At 58.0% G+C, this 20,596-nt stretch overlaps 2 protein-coding genes across 3 annotated transcripts; both read right to left on the bottom strand.

Moving 5' to 3' along the window:
- Window positions 1–399: 399 nt before the first annotated feature.
- FAM136A (family with sequence similarity 136 member A) lies at window positions 400–2,377 on the bottom strand. The gene is made up of 3 exons (XM_062621127.1): window positions 2,285–2,377; window positions 721–861; window positions 400–642 (listed from the first exon to the last, which is right to left on the bottom strand). Exons 1-3 carry the CDS (start codon window positions 2,369–2,371, stop codon window positions 454–456), a joined length of 417 nt encoding a protein of 138 aa, XP_062477111.1. The 5' UTR covers window positions 2,372–2,377; the 3' UTR covers window positions 400–453.
- Window positions 2,378–4,031: 1,654 nt separating this feature from the next.
- TGFA (transforming growth factor alpha) lies at window positions 4,032–10,213 on the bottom strand. Of its 2 annotated transcripts, XM_062621107.1 has the most exons (6): window positions 10,081–10,213; window positions 7,274–7,327; window positions 5,398–5,521; window positions 5,090–5,239; window positions 4,862–4,971; window positions 4,032–4,784 (listed from the first exon to the last, which is right to left on the bottom strand). In XM_062621107.1, exons 1-6 carry the CDS (start codon window positions 10,112–10,114, stop codon window positions 4,777–4,779), a joined length of 480 nt encoding a protein of 159 aa, XP_062477091.1. In that variant the 5' UTR covers window positions 10,115–10,213; the 3' UTR covers window positions 4,032–4,776. The 2 variants fall into 2 exon arrangements, with proteins under 2 accessions (XP_062477091.1, XP_062477090.1); XM_062621106.1 differs by having other exon boundaries at window positions 4,032–4,971.
- Window positions 10,214–20,596: the final 10,383 nt, after the last annotated feature.

The raw sequence follows: 20,596 nt of genomic DNA, 5'->3' as shown, positions 1-20,596 counted from the left end.
ACATGCAGGGGCTGCACACGGAGGGCACGTCTGCAGCCCCCCCCATCCCCTGCACATCACCCCATGCCCTGCAGAGCACCGCAGCACCCCAGAATGGTTTGGGTTGGAAGGGACCTCAAAGCTCCTCCAGCTCCAACCCCTGCCACGGGCAGGGACCCCTTCCCCTAGAGCAGCTTGCTCCAAGCCCCTGTGTCCAACCTGGCCTTGAGCACTGCCAGGGATGGGGCAGCCACAGCTTCTCTGGGCACCCTGTGCCAGCGCCTCAGCACCCTCACAGGGAAGAGCTTCTGCCTTATCTCCACCCATTTAGGTCTGAATCCACCACCCCATAGCGCACACGAGCATCACCCGGCAGCACCCGCACCCCGACCCCGCAGCACCCGCGGGTGGCAGCAGCGTGGCTCCTCCTCGCCTTTAATGAGCGCGGAGTCGGGGTTCAGGGGGGAGCCCCCATCACTGCTGCAGGGCCCCCAGGCTGTCCTTCATCTTCTTGGCCATGGTGGGCACCAGGCGGAGGTGGTCGTCCCCGCACGCAGCCAGGCAGGCGTCGAGCTGCCCGCGCACCCTGGCTTCCGCTGTCCCTGCATCCAGAGCATCCTTCGCCTTGTCATTGCAATGCAGCGTGCAGCGGCTCAGGCGGTCCTGGGGACACAGGTAACGGGGTCAGTGGGTACCGGAGCATTCCCCATCCCGGTGCGGGCTGTCGCATCCCGTCCTCACCTGGAAGCTCTCGAGCTCGGCGGTGACGATGGCCTGCGCCTGGGCGAGGGGCGCGTGGCAGCGCTCGATGCAGCGCTGCACCTGCTGCATGGAGGCCGTGCTGTCCTCGCAGCACCGCGCGCTGCACCGGAACATGGTGCCCTGTGGGGATGTGGGGTGAGCGGGGACACCCCAAACCTTTGTGGGGGAGCGCCCTGTGTATGCAGCTGGGGGGGGGGGGGGAACGACACATGGGGGTGCAGGGTAATGGGGGCACAGGGTGTGATGGGGATACAGGGCAATGGGGGGGACAGGGTGTGATGGGGGATACAGGGCAATGGGGGCACAGGGTGTGATGGGGGGACACGACAATGGGGCACAGTGTGTGATGGGGGGATACAGGGCAATGGGGGCACAGGGTGTGATGGGGGATGAAGGGCAATGGGGGCACAGGGTGTGATGGGGGGATACAGGGCAATGGGGGCACAGCGTGTGATGGGGGGATACAGGGCAATGGGGGCACAGGGTGTGATGGGGGGATACAGGGCAATGGGGGCACAGGGTGTGATGGGGGATGAAGGGCAATGGGGGCACAGGGTGTGATGGGGGGATACAGGGCAATGGGGGCACAGGATGTGATGGGGGATGAAGGGCAATGGGGGCACAGGGTGTGATGGGGGGACACGACAATGGGGGCACAGGGCAATGGTGGGTACAGGGTGTGATGGAGGATACAGGGCAAAGGGGGCAGAGGGTGTGATGGGTGGCACAGGGCAATGGCGGGTACAGGGTGTGATGGAGGATACAGGGTAATGGGGGCAGAGGGTGTGATGGGTGGCACAGGGCAATGGTGGGTACAGGCTGTGATGGAGGATACAGGGCAATGGGGGCACAGGGCAATGGCGGGTACAGGGTGTGATGGAGGATACAGGGCAATGGGGGCACAGGGTGTGATGGGGGGCACAGGGCAATGGGGGCACAGGGTGTGATGGGGGGCACAGGGCAATGGGAGGGCAGAGGAAACGCACTGTGGGGAGTACAGGGAATATGTAGGGGATAGAGGATGTTGTGGAGGGTACAACGCATGTGTGGAGGGCATAGGAGATGCAATGTGGGGAGCACAGGCTGTGAGGGGGGTACAGGGCAAAGTCTGGAGCTATGGGGGGGGCTCAGGGCAATGGGTAAAACAGGGTGTAATGTGGGGGTACAGGACAATGGGGGCACAGGAGATGCACTTGGGGATCATAGGACATACATAGAGGACACAGGACATGTTGGGGGGCACAGGGTGTGGAAGTGGGGGGCACAGAGTGCATTGGAGGCGCAGTGGAGACGCAATGGGGTGGGGGCACAAGGCAATGTGTGGGGGCACAAGACATGCAGGGGCGGTACAGGTCAATGCATAGGGGGCACGGGACGTGTTGGGGGGCACAGGACGTGCTGGGGGGCGCGCACGGGGCTGGGGGCTCCCGGCCGCACTCGTGCTCACACACGTGGGGCATTGGGGGGGGGGCGGCAGCGGCTCCCCCCTCGGGGCCCGGTCCCAGTCCCGGTCCCGTCCCCGTTCCCCCCCCCCCTCCGGTACCTGCAGGCCGCGGATGCGCTCCCGCTCCAGCTCCTGCACCGCGCCCTCCACCGCCGCCTGCACCCGCGCCTGCGCCGCCTCCGCCATCGCGGCCCGGCCCGGCCCGGCCCTGCCGAGCGCTGACCCCGCCCCGGGGGCGGGCCCCGGCACCAGCGCCCGGCTCCTCCCGTTCCGCCCCCGCCGCGGGTCCCTCGGGGCTCCCGGTGCGCGCACGCGGTGCAGGACCCGCGCTGCGGATGCGCCCCCCCCAGCAGCATCTCCCGGTCCTGCGCGGGGGGCGTCGCCCTGCGGAGGGGCCCCACTGGGAGCGCTGGGGTCCGGTGTGAGGATGGAGCCCCCCCAGCCCTGCTCCTCATGCAGCAGGATCAGGATCAGCCTCAGCCATCCACACACCCACCCATCCATACACACATCCATCCATACACACATCCATCCATCCACCCGTCCATCCATCCTTCCATCCATCCATCCATCCATCCATCCATCCATCCATCCATCCATCCATCCATCCACCCATCCATCCATCCACCCACCCATCCATCCATCCATCCATCCGTCCATCCATCCATCCACCCGTCCATTTATCCATCCATCCATCCATCCATCCATCCATCCATCCATCCATCCATCCATCCATCCATCCATCCTTCCTTCCTTCCTTCCATCCATCCATCCATCCATCCATCCATCCATCCATCCATCCACCTACCATCCATCCATTTGTACATCTGTCCATCCCTCTGTCCACCCATACATCCATCCTTCCACCCACCCACCCTTCCTTCCTTGCATCCATCCACCCACCCATCTTTCCTTCCATCCATCCATTTATCCATCCATCCTTCCTTCCATCCATTCGTCCATCTGTCCATCTGTCTGTCCACCCATACATCCATCCTTCCGTCCGTCCATCCACTCATACATCCATCCTTCCACCCACCCATCCTTCCTTCCATCCTTCCATCCATCCATCCATCCATCCATCCATCCATCCATCCATCCATCCATCCATCCATCCATCTTCCATCCATCCATCCATTTATCCATCCATCCATCCATCCATCCATCCATCCATCCATCCATCCATCCATCCACCTATCCATCCACCCACCCATCTTTCCTTCCATCCATCCATCCTTCCTTCCATCCATCCATCCATCCATCCATCCATCCATCCATCCATTTATCCATCCATTCTTCCTTCCTTCCATCCATCCATTTATTCATCCATCCTTCCATCCATCCTTCCTTCCATCCATCCATCCATCCATCCATCCATCCATCCATCCATCCATCCATCCATCCACCCACCCACCCTTCCATCCATCCATCCATCCATCCATCCATCCATCCATCCATCCATCCATCCATCCATCCATCCACCCACCCTTCCTTCCATCCATCCATCCATCCATCCATCCATCCATCCATCCATCCATCCATCCATCCATCCATCCGTCCATCCATTTATCCCTCCCTCCCTCTCTCCATCTATCCATTTATCCATCCATCCATCCATCCCTCCCTCCTCCCTCACCTCATGTTTTGGGCTGGAAACATAGGGAAACAAGGCTGAACCCAGCACCAGGTTATCAGGGCTGCCCTGTTTGGGCTGCAAATGTAGAGGGAGCAGCGCTAAGCCCATCACCAGGGTACCAGTTCCGTGCCCTGGGGATTCTCCCCTTGCACCCAGCATCTCCTTTGCCAAATATCCCCCAAAAAAAGCCTTGAAACATGTGTTTTCTGAAAAAAAGTGTCCTTTATATCACTTAAATAACTCTAATCCAGGTATTAGGGGAAAAAAAAAAAGATCAGCTGATCACAATAACATATTATAGAAATCAACATTAATTTAACCACACAAAATAAATTAAAACATTAAATATTAACTTTCAGTGCAACATATACAGAAGACATGAGAGTAACCAGGACTTTAAAACAGAACGAAACCAAAATGAACCATGAAAGCTTTGGGTTGTTATGAGAAAAGACTATGGAGAGGGTTAAAGGCTGCGCCGGGAGGTTAGAGCACCGGCCTGACGAGGGTTCCTAGGATTAAAGTTCATTTGATTATTACTAAAAAGCTCATTTCTGCCCCCAAAGTGAGCGACTGCTGAGGGGTTCTGTCTCTATAGAAAAATAAAGCCCCCTCCTGCAGGGGTGAGGGGTTCTGCTGTTAAAAAACGCCAAAAATAATCCAAGAAATAGGAAAAAACAAACCCAAAAGCCAACGAAGAAAAACCCAGTTGTGCGTTGCTGGGTTTGGCTCTTTGGAGAGGGTGATGCTGCTGCCAGCATCCTTGTGGTGCTGCCGACCGCACCTTGTGCCGGGGCGCTTCTTGTCGTGTTCCATGGTGGGGGAAAAGGGGGAATAAAGGCAAAAAAAAGGGGGGGGGGGGAAACCAACCAAGCAACCAAGAAGGAAAGAGGGAAACCAGAGGGGAGATGCTGCGCTGGTCCCCGGCGAGGGCTGTCCTGGGCGAGGGGCTCCATCAGACCCCTGCGGGGAAGGGGATGGCGAGCGCGGTTACACACCAGCAGCCGGTGTCCCACCATGGTGCCCCGCGGTCCCCTTACCCGTCTCAGTGTGGCAACAGGGGGTTCCCCCTTTCAGGAGCCCACCTGGCTTCTCCTGGCCTCCCCCGGGCGCCCGGCACCATTGGCAGTGCTTCCGCAGCCGGCAGCAGCTACAAGGGAGCAAGGAGAGGGATGCTCAGTGCCTGCATCCCAGCATCCTGCCCTGGAATGGGCTGGGAAAGGTGCTGAGCATCCCCCCCCCTCAGGTCCCCAGCACCATTTACTTACTGTATGAGCACACAGACCCCGATGAGCAGCGCCGAGGCCACCACTGACACCACCACCAAGGCGGTGATGGTCTGCTTCTTCTGGTTGGCAGCCACCACGGCCAGGAGGTCGGCGTGCTCGCACCGCGTCCCCACGTACCCCGAGTGGCACCTGCACCAATGGAAGAGCATCGGCGTCATCCCCAGGACCGGAGCATCAACCAGAGCCTGGCAAAGCCATGCTCAACCCCAGGTTTAGGGGCTTCCCAAAGGGAAGACACAAAGGACCCGTTTGGATTTGGATTGCAGGAGTGTATTCCCAGCACTTACACGCACGCCGGCTTGTCCTCCTGGACCAGGAACCGGCAGGTCCCATGGAAGCAGAACTGGCTGTGAGAGTCAGGACACTCGTTGAAGTGGGACCTCACTGCTGCTGCCACTGGCGGGCCCGGAGCTGGGAGCAAAAACAAGGAGGAAAAAAATGGCATTTGGGGGCATTTCCAGGCATCCCCGGCTCTGGTTTAGGGCTGGATGCGTTTATTTTGGGGATGCAACGTGGGATGCGGTCCAGCGGCTGCATCCTGGCCAGGACCACCCAAAGGAGCTCCTACTTAGAGCAGGACTGAAACTAAGCCTCGCTGGCACTAAAGGAATTTCCTAAAGAGCTTAAGGCTTAAAACAGAGGAGGAGAGAGTTAAAGAACGCCCGAGCCGGCTGCAGCTCTGGACCGGTGGCTTTGGGATGCTGTTTCCCATTATATCCCGCGCTGGTTTGAATTATCCTCCGCAGCAGAGACGGAAAAGAAATATCCTGCTTTCGGATTAGCCTGGGTATAAAGCACATCCGATCGCTGTCGTTTCAAAGCCACCTCAAGTTCCTGTTGCTGTGAATTTATGGCAGGCTGGGGTAATTAAACCCACGTCTGCCGAACGCTTCCGGGTCTCCGAGGAGGTGAAGCAAGGGAAGACGGAGCAGGGTTGGCTCAGACAGGGATGTTTCCCCATGTCCCTGTCTCCGAGAGTGAGGAGAGAGGAGGTTTGGAGGTGGTGGCAGCATCCTTGTGGAGCCAGGAGCTGGGATTTGGGCTTCGTGGTGGGAATTGCTGCTGTATTGCATCGCTGCTGAAATCCACACCCGGGTGCAGAAAACCCCAACACCTCCATCCTTAGGGATTGCTTTATCCCAGGACTGCCCTGATTCCTGACTAATCCCATGAAAAATACCCCTTTTTGGGGTTTTAACTCCAAAAAGCCAAGCCCTCAACACAGCTTTGCACATCCCTGCTTCCAGTGCCCACCATCGCACCCAGCCTCAGTAGCGGTGGCTTTGTAGCACCGGTGGGGACAGCATCAGCACAGGGCAGTGCATCCCTGGATCCAGGGCTGGCTCCGGGGTGTCCTGGCTCGCATTAAGCCTTGGAACGCTCACAGCTGCCGGCCACATTGCAGCTACTTCATCCTCCCTTAGCCCCACGCTGCTGCCTGCATGGACCCTGTCCCCATCCACGAGGTGATCCCAAACTGGTGCTGCACCCCTTGGAGCAGCCCCTTTCCTCCAGCCCCTGTCATTGGGCACCGATCCATTGGGAAAAGGGCTGAGCAGCGCCTGCCCTGCCACGGGTTTTGGCTCCGAAGCCTCCTGGCACTGCAGGAACACCACTGAGCCATCCCATTTTCCAGCCCCAAAAGGAGGATTTTCCATCCCTCGCCTGCAACCAGCCCTTTCCGGAGCCTCGCATCCCGATGGATGGCGAACCCCCGCTCTGTGTAGGGCAGGGGGAAGCGAAGGGCTCTTGGCTGCTGCTGCCCATTGTGCTGCCTTTATGAATGAGGCTCATTATGGGATGTGACCGGCTCGGTGCCGCCGGGAGCCGGCGTCAGGCACCGGCAGCTTCCCTGTGGGAGCCACGGTTAATGGGACCACGGTTCATTCAGCCCCTCCAGAACACGGAGCATGGGAAGTACCCACAGCAGAGCCCTGCTTACTGGTTTTCCCTTAGGGATAAAGCACCTGTGGGGCCAGGATTCCACCTGGAGACCTGTTATCCCCAAGGGAGGTGCATGGGATGCGAGAGCATCCATCCGGCTGATCCAGCACATGCGTGGCATGAGGATGCTTTACCCACACCTCGCTTCGCTGCCTGTTCCCAGGCTGGTCCATAAATCCCACCGGGATCACACCGGCTCCATCCCATCGGCAAACTCACCGCTCGGGTCTGCTGTGGTGTTCTCCAGCGCATGGCATGCAGCGAGCAGCACACCTAAGGAGAGGACAGAGAGATGGGGTCAGTTGGACCACGTCCCTGTGCCGAGCCTGGTTGATGGCTTGGGGGGGGGTTCTATCCAAAATCACCCCAAGATTTATGGGTTTTGGTAAAAAGAGAAGGCAATGGTGCCTGTGAGAGCGCCTTATAGCCAGAAGAGAGCCTGAAACCAGCCTGTCCATGTGCTCTCTCATCTAACAGCTCCATGCAGCACTGCCTTGCATAGCTCCTCCTGCCCGCATCCGCACAGTGGGACTGGATCCAGCCTTGATGCAGCCGCTCCATCAGCCCCCTAAACGCTGCCCGGGCTGGAAGTGCTGCTGCTGTGCAGGCAGGAAAGCCCTTTGCAGGCAGCAATGCCCACACACCCCAACCTCAAGGGGCTGCAGATCCAGGCAGGCTCAGAACAGTTTGGGGGGGCATGGAGCAGACTGGGGACCCCCCAAGCTTCCACAGGGTGGGTGAAGCCAGATGAAGCCAAGAGCCCCTTGGCTGGGTTTGACCCAGTTTCCACCACGGAGTTCACCCAATCATGCAGAAAGGCGACGGGTGAGAGAACAACGCATGAACCAGCCCTTGGGGTTCGCATCCAGCAAGGCTCAGCACCAACCGGCAGCTCCAGTTGTGATCGCAGCAGCTCCGTTATCACAGCAGCATCCCTTGTTTTGGCTTTTCCCCATCAGTCCCCACTGGTGCCAAAGCCCTCGGGCATCTTCCTCCCATGGGAATTGAACCAGAAATACTCCGTTTCTTCCCAATTTTCCTTCCTTTTTGTGCTGCCACCAGCAGCTCGTGGCTGGAAGATGCTTCATCCTCCTGCTCGCGCCGATATTGCATCTCCACATACGCGTTACGTGGGAAATGGCTCATCCCTGTGTCACTGGGCGGCTCTATCATCCCCTCCAGCATTCCAGCTTCCCCATCCTCCTGCCAGGACCCTGCTCAGCTCCAGAGGTGCCTCTTCCCAACCTCCCTCCGTCTGCAGGTAGAGCACCAGCGCTCTTCTGTCTCCAAGGGCTCCCAAAAGGGGACCCTGGGCACGCTATGGAGGCACGGAGCATCCGCACCCTTGTGACCAGCCCAACTGGGACCCGCAGCCCGTGTCCATCCGCTTGTTTATCATCAATCCCATCCCAGCCCCGTGCTCAGGCCTCTCTCTTCCCAAACCTTAAAGATCAACTCCTGCACTGCTTTGGTTTTACCCCAAACTCCGTGCTTGGCCACACCAGCCAAACCGCTGCCTCCAACCCCATCCCCATCCATCCCCTGCTGCCCCTGCTTTGGGAAGGTCTCTTTGCCACCCCCCCCAAGCCAGCGAAGCCCCCCTGAAGTCACCCAACTTGCTGATGGGCACACACACAGCTCCATCCCCAACACGACATTAACCAGCAGCCACCAGTGAAGGGCTCAGCCTCACCCCTGAGGAGCTCCCTGTTATTGCTGGGTTCTGTTCCCTGCTCCAGGCTTTCCCTCCTCATCTGCTTGGCTCTGCTTTTCCTCTTGGCTTCATGGACCAGCCCTTGGCAGCCATCAGGTGAATGGACACTGGGCCGAGGAGGTTCCCTTTTTCCCTCATGCTTCAAGCGGATGCTCCGAGCTTCTGGTTTGATGTGGTTTATAAAGGGCTCCTCTCCCTGCGCAGCATCTGGGGTGGCTTGGACCCATCCCAGGCTGGAGGCCGGGAGCAGCCATCTGGATACGGGATTGAGGTGGGAAATCCACAGCTCAGGCCCTAAAACGGGTTGGAGGGGTCCAAAGCCACGGGAGCAGAGGGGACATTGGCATCCCCAGAGCGAGCCGATGGGACCCTCTGGAGGAGGGATGGGGCTGACGGAGCAACCGGCCCCTGCGGCGAGGGATGCTCGGGACGGAGCGGATGGAGGAGGCACCTCGGTTCCAGAGCCAAAGCGGCAGCGCCGAGAGGAGAAGGGCTGGAGGGGGGCCAAGACCGGGCACTTTCCTGAGCCCAAGTGCTTCAAAGAGCCTCTCCCCGCCGGGCTGGCGCTGCCTCGTCCCCCAGCCCCGGTGCTGCGGGCGACGCAGGCTGGGAACTCACAACGCTCCCTTGGGACACGCAGCAAAACCCCAACCGCAGCGCAGCGAGCGCTGCCCCACACCGGCCCCAGCCCCGGGCTCACCTGCCCATCACACACACGCATCCCAGCGAGCGGCACCCACCGCCGGCTCCGCGCTCTCGGTAACGACCCCATCTCCGGGCTGGGGAGCGTGTTCGGATCCGTCCCATCGCAGCATCCCCCGGGTCTCGCTTGCCCCCGCCTCGCCCCGTTCCGCAGCACGCAAACAACGTCCCCTCCGTCCCACCGCCAGCCCCGAGCACGCCGCGGTTCATTCACCTCTCCCCTAACGCAACCGGACGGGACCGGAGGGCTCCTTGTCCCGCCGGGGCCGCGCTTTCCCCGTCGTGGCGAAGGCGAGGAGCGGTTCAGCAGCGACCTCCGGTCAGGGACCGCAGCCAGGATGGAACCGATTCACTGCGTGACCCCCCCCCCGTTCCCCTTCCAGTCCCCCATAGGGATGCTGCGCCGGGATGCGCGGGGGGCTCCGTCCCAGCCGACGGGAAAGTTTTGGGGTGCGCAGCCCCAGTCGCCCCCGTCCCTCCAATCCCACCCCAAACGGGGCTGGCGGCAGCTCGACCCCTGCCTTGAGCGGCGCTCAGGGTACGGCGGTACCGGGGTACGGGGGGTACCGGTTCCCCCCCCCCTTTCCTCCTTCCCCATTCCCGCACCTACCCATGGCCAGCGCGGCCGCCGCCTCTCCGGCCATGCTGTCGGTGCGTCCGGGAGCCGAGGCCCGCAGGGAGGCCCGGGGCCGGTGCGGGGCCGGTGGCGGTGCCCAGCAGCGCAGCGGGGCGAGGGGCCGGGCTCCGCGCCGGCGGAAATGGGCGCGGACTCGCCGCCAGCCACTGCGGCCCCGGGGCGGAGCCACCCCCGGACCCCCCCCCCCCCCCCCCCAAGTGCCATGGGGCTCGGTTCTTGCGTTGTGTGTGTGTGTCCCCCCCCCCCATCCCGAAAGTGGGTCCGGTTCGCGCGGTGTCCCCATAGAGCCACGGCCTGAGGGGGGGGGTTAAAGGGACCTTAAAGCTCACCCCCGGCCATGGGCAAGGGCTCCTTGCGCGGCTCCGCACGGGTCCCATCACCCTGGGTCCATCCAAACCCCGCTTCCCCCCCGGCTGGGGTTCACGGCGGCCCCCCGAGCACCGATTGCCTCACGGCCCACAGGCACATTCCTTCATGTGGCCCAGCTCCCACGCCCCTTCCTCGCCTCCCACCCCGCTGAGCCCGGCCTTCGTCATCCCGAAATCCATAGGTTTCCGTCGGGGGGGGGGAATCCCGTTGCATGGGGATGGAGGGGGCAGCACATCCCGGTGGGGTGATGGGGACCAAGCACGGCGCTTGGAGGGTCATTCCTCATGGACAGACACATTAGGAGCATCCTGAGATGGGGCAGAGGACCCCATGGACCCCCCCCCAGTGCATGGACCACCCCCCTGCAGCTGTGCCGGTGCTAAACCAGGTCCCTGTGGGAGCTGCTCCCAGCCCTGCGGTTTGAGCCTTCCCGGTGTTCCCAGGTGATACCATCTCCCCTTAGCACTTGAAAGCAGCTCTTTGAAGGGGCTGGGAGCGGTTTGTTCCCAACGCTGCCGATCCCTGTATCCCCAGCACCGAGTTTCACCCCCCAGATCCCAAGTGTTCCAGTGCAGCTCCCATCCATGTGGAAGTGTTTGACCACAGCGCTCCCAACCCTCCGGGGCTTGGCCTTCCCACCCCAACCCTTGCACCCGTCTATGGCACAGAGTCACTGGGGAAGAACAAACTCCACTGCCTCTCCCAAGGTGGATGGGGAGATGGGCAAAGCTTCCTCTTGCCCCCACAAAAGGGCCACCAATCCCTTCTGCCAGCACCAGTTGAGTCACTTTCCAGCCATCCAAAAGGGAAAAGAAGCTGGGAGACGACCCCGGAGCACGCAAGGTTGTGTTGTTCCCTTGGTTCTTGCTTCCCCCTCCCTTCCCTGCCCTGATAACCGGGATATTTATTTGTAAATAGAGGCTTCCTCCTGTGCAACATTCCTCCCACTCCCGGTGTGAATCACTTGGTGGAAGCACAAGAACTGGAATGGTGGCAGCGGAGCTGGCAGGGAGGAGCGCGCTGCAGGCAGGGCAGGCAGGAGCGAGGCACAGCAGTAAGCCCAAAGGAATCCGGGGATGCTCTCCAGATCCTAGAAAGCCAGCTGGGAAGTCAGGGGTGAGTTGTACTGAGAGCATGTAGGATGCGCTGCAAGAAGCACTTAATGGGGCAAAAAAGCCTGGTTTTGGGGGTGTACGACACAAGCGATGGAGATTGGTTAAAAGGAAATAAGTGAGCTTATTGATCTTTTAGTTTTCCTTTTCATTGGTAACCTGCCTTGGAAAAGCAGGAGCAATTCCTCAAGGGAATGTGTTGTATTTGAACAGAGGAAATCGAGCAAGAAGCTTGCACCCATCAGCACTCAGCAGCATCCCAGATGCCCACCAGCATCCCTGATACCCAGCAGCATCCCTGATACCCAGCAGCATCCCTGACACCCACCAGCATCCCTGATACACACCAGCATCCCTGATACCCAGCAGCATCCCCGACACCCACCAGCATCCCTGATGCCCACCAGCATCCCTGAATACCCATTGATATCATAGAATCCCAGACTGGTTTGGGTGGGCAGGGACCGTCAATCTCTGCGGGTTGGTTTTAGTTCTCCTTTTTTAATTGCTCTTTATCAGTGGCTTATTCTGGGTTTGGGCATTAAAGGGGTTATTTCCCCACCACCACCAAATTAAGTGAAACTGGGAGGCAAATCTTGTCACTCCCAGAGCCAAGCAGGCAGCAAACTGAATCCTGCCCTGGCAAACAGATCAATATAGGGCAAAACCCCCTAAATAAAGGTGATAACCCCCTGTGGGGAGGCTGGTTCTGGTATTCCTTTAGCTCTGAAGCTTTCCTTTTGCATTTCATCCCCCATCTCCTTGCCTGTGGGCACGTTTTGGGGCTGGAGGGTGACATTTTGGACCCCTCCACTGCAGGGGCCTGCAGGAAAACCCATCCAAAGCACAGCCGAGCACAGATTTAGGGGTTGGTTTAGGTGATCCCCCACTGCAAAACGCTCTCTGTGCTCCCATGGCGCAAGGAGGAGCCTCAAGACCTGTGCTGGATGCTGCTGCACGCCAGCATCCGCAGCCATGGCTCTATCAGCTCGTCCCTCTCGTGACAGAGATCCCTTTAATCTCCAGTTAAAACCCTCTGACGTGGCGATAATAAGAAGGGGAAAAACCCTTCCCCATCCATATCCTGCCCCGAAGCAGCGTGTAACAAGGGGGCTGTGTGCTGGTGTCCGGCATAAAAGCCTGTTTATGTTGGATTGTGGAGGTGAAAAATGAGGCAAAGGGAAAACATCGCCCCGAGGGCTCACACAAACCCAGATTGTGGCCGTCGGGATGTTTTTGGCTTCTCTGTTGAGCACAGAAATCAATCAGGCTTGGGGGGGGGGGGGGGGGCGATGTGTGTGTGGGTCACTGTGTCCCACCCCATTTGCTTAATGCATGGGATCGGGATAAAGTCAACATTATACCTAAGGACAGGCACTGATTGCGGCTCATGCATCCCAACCTGCGATGCTCAAATCACTGCAGCACCCTTGGTGCTCCCCTAACCCCTTATTCAGACCTGGAATGCAGGGGGGGGATCCAACCCATTCCCGGTGCTGCTGCCGGTTGGGAAGCGCCTCTGACGTCTCCTAACCCTGCTCCAAATGGGGCCTTAGTGGAAGGGGTGGGTTTTTTTCCTGGCTTTATCTTACAGCCACCGGTTCTGTTTTGCTGCCGGTTAAAGGGCTCTTTCATAGCCGGGATTTTCCCTTGGGAACGTACATTTTATCCAAGGTTTTGTGTTTTTTTTGTGTGTTTTCTCCTTTTCCTAAATAACTCCTTGGGGTTTCGTTCCTTCCCAGACATTTTCTTTACCTCCCCCCCCCCCCTTTCTGTTTACGGCCTCGCTTTGCAAAAAGCCTCTATAAATAAAGGATTTTGTGACCTACGGGCACCCCGGTTCAAGCCACTAAAAAGGGCTTTGTTGGCTGCAGCAAGGCAGCTGGTTGAGGCTGGCACCTCTCAGGCTAAAGTCAACAGCGGGCCGGTTAGCATTAGATTATGTTATATATATATTGATCCTTATCCAGCAGAGAGGGGGGGATAAGCATGCTCCAAGCAGGAATTCTCCTTGGGAGCACCGAAGGGCTGATGCCCCGTGGCCGGTGCTGGTCTCGACAGGTCCCTGTGCGAGGTGCTGTGGCTGCTGTGGCTTTACCAGCTCTCCGTAAGCCGCTGTGGTCACAAGGAGCCGCGTTCCTCCTGTGCCGCATCGGGCAGGCAGACACAAGGGGCATTGAGCTGCGGTGGCCACAAAGGCAGCGAGCACTCGAGTGGCTGCACGTCGGGCCGTGCCCTTAAAATCCCGAGGCCGTGCGCCGTTGGATGCATCCCAAGATACAACCGGCTCTGGTTTTCCTGCTCCGCGGGGTCCTTCCGAGGGTTTGGCAATGGGAAGCCACAGCCAAAGGGGATGCACGGAGATGGGAAGGGCAGGAGGGTGTTGGGGGGCTTCTCATGGAATGGGTTGGAAGGGACTTTAAAGCTCATCCAGATCCAGCGCCCTGCTATAGGCAGGGACACCTTCCACTAGAGCACGGTGCCCAGAACCAGGCTGAGTAACCCCAACTCTCTCAGCCTTTCCTCATAGCAGAGGTGCTCCAGCCCCTGAGCATCCCCATGGCCTCCATCGCTCCAACAGCTCCATGTCCTTATGTTGGGGACCCCGGCACTGCAAGTGGGGTCTCCCCAGAGCACAGCAGAGTGGCTGTGCTGGCCACGCTCCTTTGGATGCATCCCAAGATACAATCGGCCTTCTGAGCTGCATCCCCCAAATCTGTGCGGGACCCTGGGAAAAGGGGCTCTGGAAACCCCTACAGCACAAACGGGATGCACCAAACAAGCTGTGCAAGATGTTGATCTGAGGTATTCCAGCTGGGGAAGCTTTGCCATGCCTCTCCTACCGCCCCGAGCCACCGGAGCAAAGGGACCTCAGTGGGAATAAGCACCCAAGCGCAGCCGGAAAGCAGGCGGCGGCTGAACAGAGGCCCTCAGTCCGTGGTCCATGAATCCATCTGTGAGCACAGGCAGGTCACAATGCACGGCCCATGCCCGAGCTGCCTGCACTGCCCTTGTTCTGCCTGTTTACCCATCATTTGCATTGTGCCTTGTGGCCGCCGGCAGCGCTGACTCAGCGCCCGCAGCCCCGTGTCCCCACGCAGCGACCTCCCGGGCATCCAGCCCTGCTCCCGAGCCAGCTTTTGGGATAGCATCGGCACAAGCGGAGCCTGCAAAGGAGACGCGGCTTCCCTTTGGGAACGGGGGCTCCCACTGCGATCCTCAGAGCAACAACCCCCGCCTCCCATGGGAATGACTCAGTTGGAAGCGGAGATGGAGGTGAAGGAGCGAGGCTGGAGGAGACACGGGTGACTCAGCCCGGCAGGAACGGCAGGAATGTACCTGCCCAGGGATATCGCGCACAGGTAGAACAGGTCCAGGCGTTCTCTGCTGCTCTCTGGGAAGCAGGGAGAGACCCTGCAGGGATCCGATGTTCCCAAGCGCCTCGGAGAGCCTCCGAGATCTTGCAGCACCTCACACCTGCCTTTCCCAAGCATTTCCCAATGGGAGGGGAAGATTTGGATTGCGCTGGAGCCCTGCAAAGAGGCGCTGCAGAGCTGCTGCCTCTGCACCCCCGAACACTGCTCTGACCCCAGAACACTCGAATAGCCTGAGAAACACTGAAATACCATGAGAAACACTGAAATACCACGAAAAACACTTAAATACCATGAAAAACACTTAAATATCATGAAAAACACTAAAATACCATGAAAAACACTGAAATACCATGAAAAACACTAAAATACCATGAAAAACACTAAAATACCATGAAAAACACTAAAATACCCTGAAAAACACTGAAATACCCTGAAAAACACTTAAATACCTTGAAAAACACTTAAACACCATGAAAAACACTTAAATACCATGAAAAACACTCAAAAACCCCGAAACACACTTAAATGCCCTGAAAAACACTGAAATGCCCTGAAAAACACTGAAATGCCCTGAAAAACACTGAAATACCCTGAAAAACACTTAAATACCTTGAAAAAAACACATACCTTGAAAACCACTAAAATAGCCTGAAAAACACTGAAATACCCTGAAAACCACTCAAACCTCCTAAAACACACTTAAATACCCTGAAAAACACTAAAATACCCTGGAAAACACTTAAATACCTTGAAGACCACTAAAATAGCCTGAGAAACACTTAAATACCTTGAAAAACACTTAAATACTATGAGAAACACTAAAATGCCCTGAAAAACACTTAAATAGCTTGAAAAACACTTAAATACTAAGAGAAACTCTAAAATACCCTGAAAACCACTGAAATACTCTGAACACTGGGGCTGTTCAGCCTGGAGAAGAGAAGCTGCGTGGCGACCTCAGAGCAGAAAGGATGTGCTGATGACAGCACGAGGGTCCCCTCCATGGCTGGTAGATGCCACCCTGCTCAGTGCCCTTATGGATTGACCCCCCCAAGACCCCTTTTATGGCTCAAATAGGGCCAGGAGCCCTGAGGCCAAGGGGTGCAAGCCCTGCAGCACAGCGCTCTCGTCCCGGCCGGGCGTGAAGGCAGATGAAAGGCAAACATTCCATAGGGAAGAGCCGGGAGCTCCGTACTTTGCTCGCGCTCCACAACACTGAGCCGATTCTGCTCGGCTGCAAAACAAACCCCGGGCTGGGACGGGGGCCAAGCCTGGAAAATTTCGAGTGCAAAGGAGCAAAGGAGCGCAATGGGAAGAGCCGGGAAGGCAGCGGCTGCGGATGGGACCGGCTGGAGAGCAACACCCCGGACAGCACCGCAGCCCTTGGGGGGGTTACAACAGCCCCTGGAGCTGAGGACACGGCATTGCAGTTGATGCAAGCACGGGGATTCGGGCAGGGAGAAGGGGATGGGTTTCCTGGGATGGTTTCTATTCTGGGGTCGTGTCGCAAGGGTTTCCTGGCTGCGATGCTGTGATGCTGCCGCCTTTCACAACAGCGGCCCCAGGAGAACGCCCTTGGCAATGGGTGCCCCAGCTTCGGCTCGGGCAGCCCCTGCCAGGGATGGGGTGGGTCCTCGTCGTCGTTTCCCTGCCATAGGAAAGGTGATGGGAGGCATCCATCCCTTCGGGGGGATGCACCGGGGATGAGCGCCTGGAGGTGTCCAGGGATGTGGAGATGTGGTCCATGGTCTGCATGCTGCGAGCTCCCACTCAGAGCCCAGGCAGGGCTACCAGAGAGCAAACCAAATAGGAGAACCATAGGATCATGGATTCAACCTTGGAAAAGACTTCAGAGCATCCAGTCCAACCATTCCCTATCACTGCCAAGGCCACCACTAACCCATGGCACTGAGGGTGTGTGAGCACTTGCAGGGACGGTGACTGCAGCCCTGCCCTGGGCAGCCTGTTCCAATGCCTGAGCACCCTTTGGGCAAGGAATTGTTCCTCAGCTCCATCTAAACCTGCCCTGGTGCAGCCCGAGGCTGTTTCCTCTTGTCCCATCCCTTGGTCCTTGGGAGCAGAGCCTGACCCAGCTCATATAATTATATAAATAAATATATATATATATAAATAAACCCCCCTTTTCTTCTCCCATCACAACAAAGTTCACCGCATCCATCAGGGCTATTTCCTGGTCCCTGGGGCTGACACCCCTGCTCGGATCAAGGCGCAACCTCCACCTCCAGGCTCCATTCGTGGTTACCCCTCACTTTCTATCCCCATTTCCAAGCACTGCGTGGCCCCAGGAGCACGGAGCTGCTGCTGGAGCATCCCCGGAGCCTGACGTCAGGGCGCGGGGAGGCGAAGGGCTCGAGGCCAGGGGAAGGGAAGCTTTCTGTCTAGGAAAGGCTGGGCTGTGAAAGGAGCCCTTCTTCAGCGCTCGCCAGGAGCCCGGCCATGGAACAAGACCAGCCTTTGAATGGCTCGGCGGGATGCCAGCCCGCCCGGCCAGAGCCTGCCGGAAAAGCCGATCCGCAGCCTGGCTCCGGAGGCAGGGACACATCCCAGCGCCTCGCTGGTGTCCCACCGCGCTTGCCTTGCTGCCTGCATGGAGCAGCTGGATGTGGGGATGATGAAGAGTCCCTCTGCAGCCCCCTTCACACACTGGAAGCTGCTCTGAGCTCTCCACGCAGCTTCTCTTCTCCAGCCCCAATGTTCTCAGCCTGGCTCCATACGGGAGCTGCTCCAGGCCCTGAGCATCCTCGTGGCCTCCTCTGGACTTGCTCCAACAGCTCCATGTCCTTACTCACCTGGAGCATTGTGAGCAGTTCTGGGGTCCTCAACATAAAAAGGACATGGAACTGTTGGAACAAGGCCAGGCTGGAGTACCTGGAGCAGCTCCTGTATGAAGACAGGCTGAGAAAGTTGGGGCTGTTCAGCCTGGAGAAGAGAAGCTGCGTGGAGACCTCAGAGCAGCTTCCAGTGTCTGAAGGGGGCCTATAGGGATGCTGGGGAGGGACTCTTCATTAGGGACTGTAGTGACAGGACAAGGGGTAACGGGTTAAAACTTAAACAGGGGAAGTTTAGATTGGATCTAAGGAGGAAATTCTTTCCTGTGAGGGTGGTGAGGCACTGGAATGGGTTGCCCAGGGAGGTTGTGAATGCTCCATCCCTGGTGGTGTTCAAGGCCAGGTTGGACGAAGCCTTGGGTGAGATGGTTTAGTGTGAGGTGTCAATGCCCATGCAGAGGGATTGGAACTGGATGATCTTAAGGTCCTTTCCAACCCAAACTATTCGATGATTCTATGACCATGCACATAATGCTGCGAGTGGTGTCCCATGAGAGCAGAGGGATAGGATCCCCTCCACCTGCTGGTCAAGATACATTTAGATGATGCACATCACATTCCAGCTCCATAAAGCCCAAATGATCCTGAAACGGAGCTTCTCCTGGTACCTGGGTCTTCTGCACGATGCCAGGACACCGGAACACTTGAGGGGGTGAGACAGGGATGGGGAATAGCAAGGACCATCCAACACCTTCCTTTGCCGGGTGAGCTGGGCTGCATTGCACAAAGAGCACTTTACGTCACCCAGCTTTCACAATTCTCCTGTTTCTCTCACATTTGTTCCCCAAAACCCCATTAACCACTGACCTCCAGAGATGAGCAGACAGGAGATGATGACCTGGCAGGCTCGCTGGTACCTCCGGTCAGGGCTGCTCACTAGAAAGCAGAAATAAAGCCTCTCCCTTGGCTGTGGTGGGTGGCAGAAGCCAAAACACCGCTTCCCACTGCCCCTATAATTCCTCTTTAGGCTGAAAAGGGAACCAAGCATCATCAGAGCGGGGCTGAGGGTGAGTTCAGGCTGCTCTGAACTCACTGCCCTCACCCCGCAAAGCCAAGTCCCCAGCAGTGCAGGACTGGGTGTAGTTTAGTGGGAGGCAGAGGTTTTATGGGGTGCCTGAGGTTTTATGTGCTCTTCACATGGGCAGACATCCTGAGGGCCACTGGTAGGGCTCAATGTGGGGCCAATGGGCCAACACCTCCTGCAGAACCCTTCCAGCCCTTGCCCATGGGTGCTGTGGGGAGCAGGACACCCCTTGGACACCCTATGGGGAGCAGGACACTTGGGGCTCCCCTAGAGCTGTGCCAGGAGGATGGTGCCATCTCCTGGCATCGCCAGGCTGGTCCCCATGTCCCTGCGGTCACACCTGGGAGCAGCAGGGACCAAGGATGCTCCTCTTTGCAAAGGGCCAGAGCTGATGCCCAGGTGGGGAAACTGAGGCAGGGAGCAGAGGCAGCCCATAGGCACCTATAGTGTCCCTGGCTGTGACCTCCTGCATTTCATCCCCAGCCTCCTCCAGGGTCCTGTTGAACATTAACTCCCAGCGAGCAGCAATGGGGCAGGGAAGCAGAGAGCAGCGGGGAAGCACAGGGCTCCAAGGGGGCTGGTTCTGCATCACTGAGACCCAGACGTAACCTTTCCTTACTCACTGGAGCAGACAGCAATGAGGCCATTTCCCCATCCACATCTGGGAAGAAATCCTTGTTTTCCTTCAGCCCATGTACGTAATGAGGTTGATCCACGGTTCAACAGATGAACTGCAAGAAATAAGCTCCACAACACCAAGCTTTGTAGCTCAGGCTGCACCCAAACAGGCAGCTTTTGGATCCTCTGGGCCAGGTCAACCTGGGAATGCTGCTCAGGCAGGGAATAGCACGCTCAGGTTCTGCTTCGGGGCTGGTCCCTAATGGAAACCTGCTTCCAAAGAAGCCCAGTGCTCCCTGCCCGAGCACTGGAGCCTCTCCAGAACGCATGGTTTTAATTGTCACATCGGAATGTTTTGACATTTGCAAGTATTCCCCCTCTCTGGAACTGCATCCAGCGCCACTAAAAACCAGGATCCCTTTCTTGAGGAACGGGCGTTGTGTGGATAGGGAGTAATTACACAGCAGAGGCAAACGATTCATCTCTGCCCTCATTGAACCCCAGAGGAGATCTGTCCCCTTTGCGCTCTCCTAACACCTATAAATTACCCGGGATGGAAGAGGGCTCGGAGGCGGGATCGATCCCCAGGGAGCACTTGTAGGGAATTGTTGCCACGCATGAATAATGCAGCACCAGGTATCCTTTATTTGCTTTGCTTCTCAAACCTGCTTTCAAGTTGAGAGGAGCTGCTGAGAAGCCACGGGGCTCTGTTTCCTCTGCAGATGGGGCTGAGACAAGCGCCTGTGTAACCCAGTTACTGTTGAGCAACTGCTTCCTCTGCAATGAGAAAGCCAGGGCTGCCCCCGTTGGGCAAACCAAACCCACCTCTGCTGTGCTGGCTGCTCAGTGGGATGGCCAAGAATTCCCCCTCCCGTCATTCCTGGAATGCCGCTTCCGTGCCTGCTGCAAACAAGTGACACATTATCCCGTGCCATGGGTCTGCTGATGTTATACACTGGGTTTGGGGGGAGAATGGGGCAGACTGCCGTAGCTCTTTGGCAGGCACGCAGGGCACAGCTACTCAATCCACCTGCAGGTACCTCCTGGGTAGGAAGAGAAGATTCCATCCCTTTAGCCAGCTCCCTGGAGTATTTCCATCCTGCTTTTACATGGATTTGCTTCCACCTCTACCCAACCCTC

Source organism: Pezoporus occidentalis, unplaced genomic scaffold, assembly GCF_034315485.1.
Source record: "Pezoporus occidentalis ecotype Australia unplaced genomic scaffold, CSIRO_AGI_Poc_V1 ctg228, whole genome shotgun sequence".
Taxonomy (NCBI): Eukaryota; Metazoa; Chordata; class Aves; order Psittaciformes; family Psittacidae; genus Pezoporus; species Pezoporus occidentalis.
Note: the sequence above shows the minus strand (reverse complement) of the source record. Positions and strands in the feature narration are given on the sequence as shown.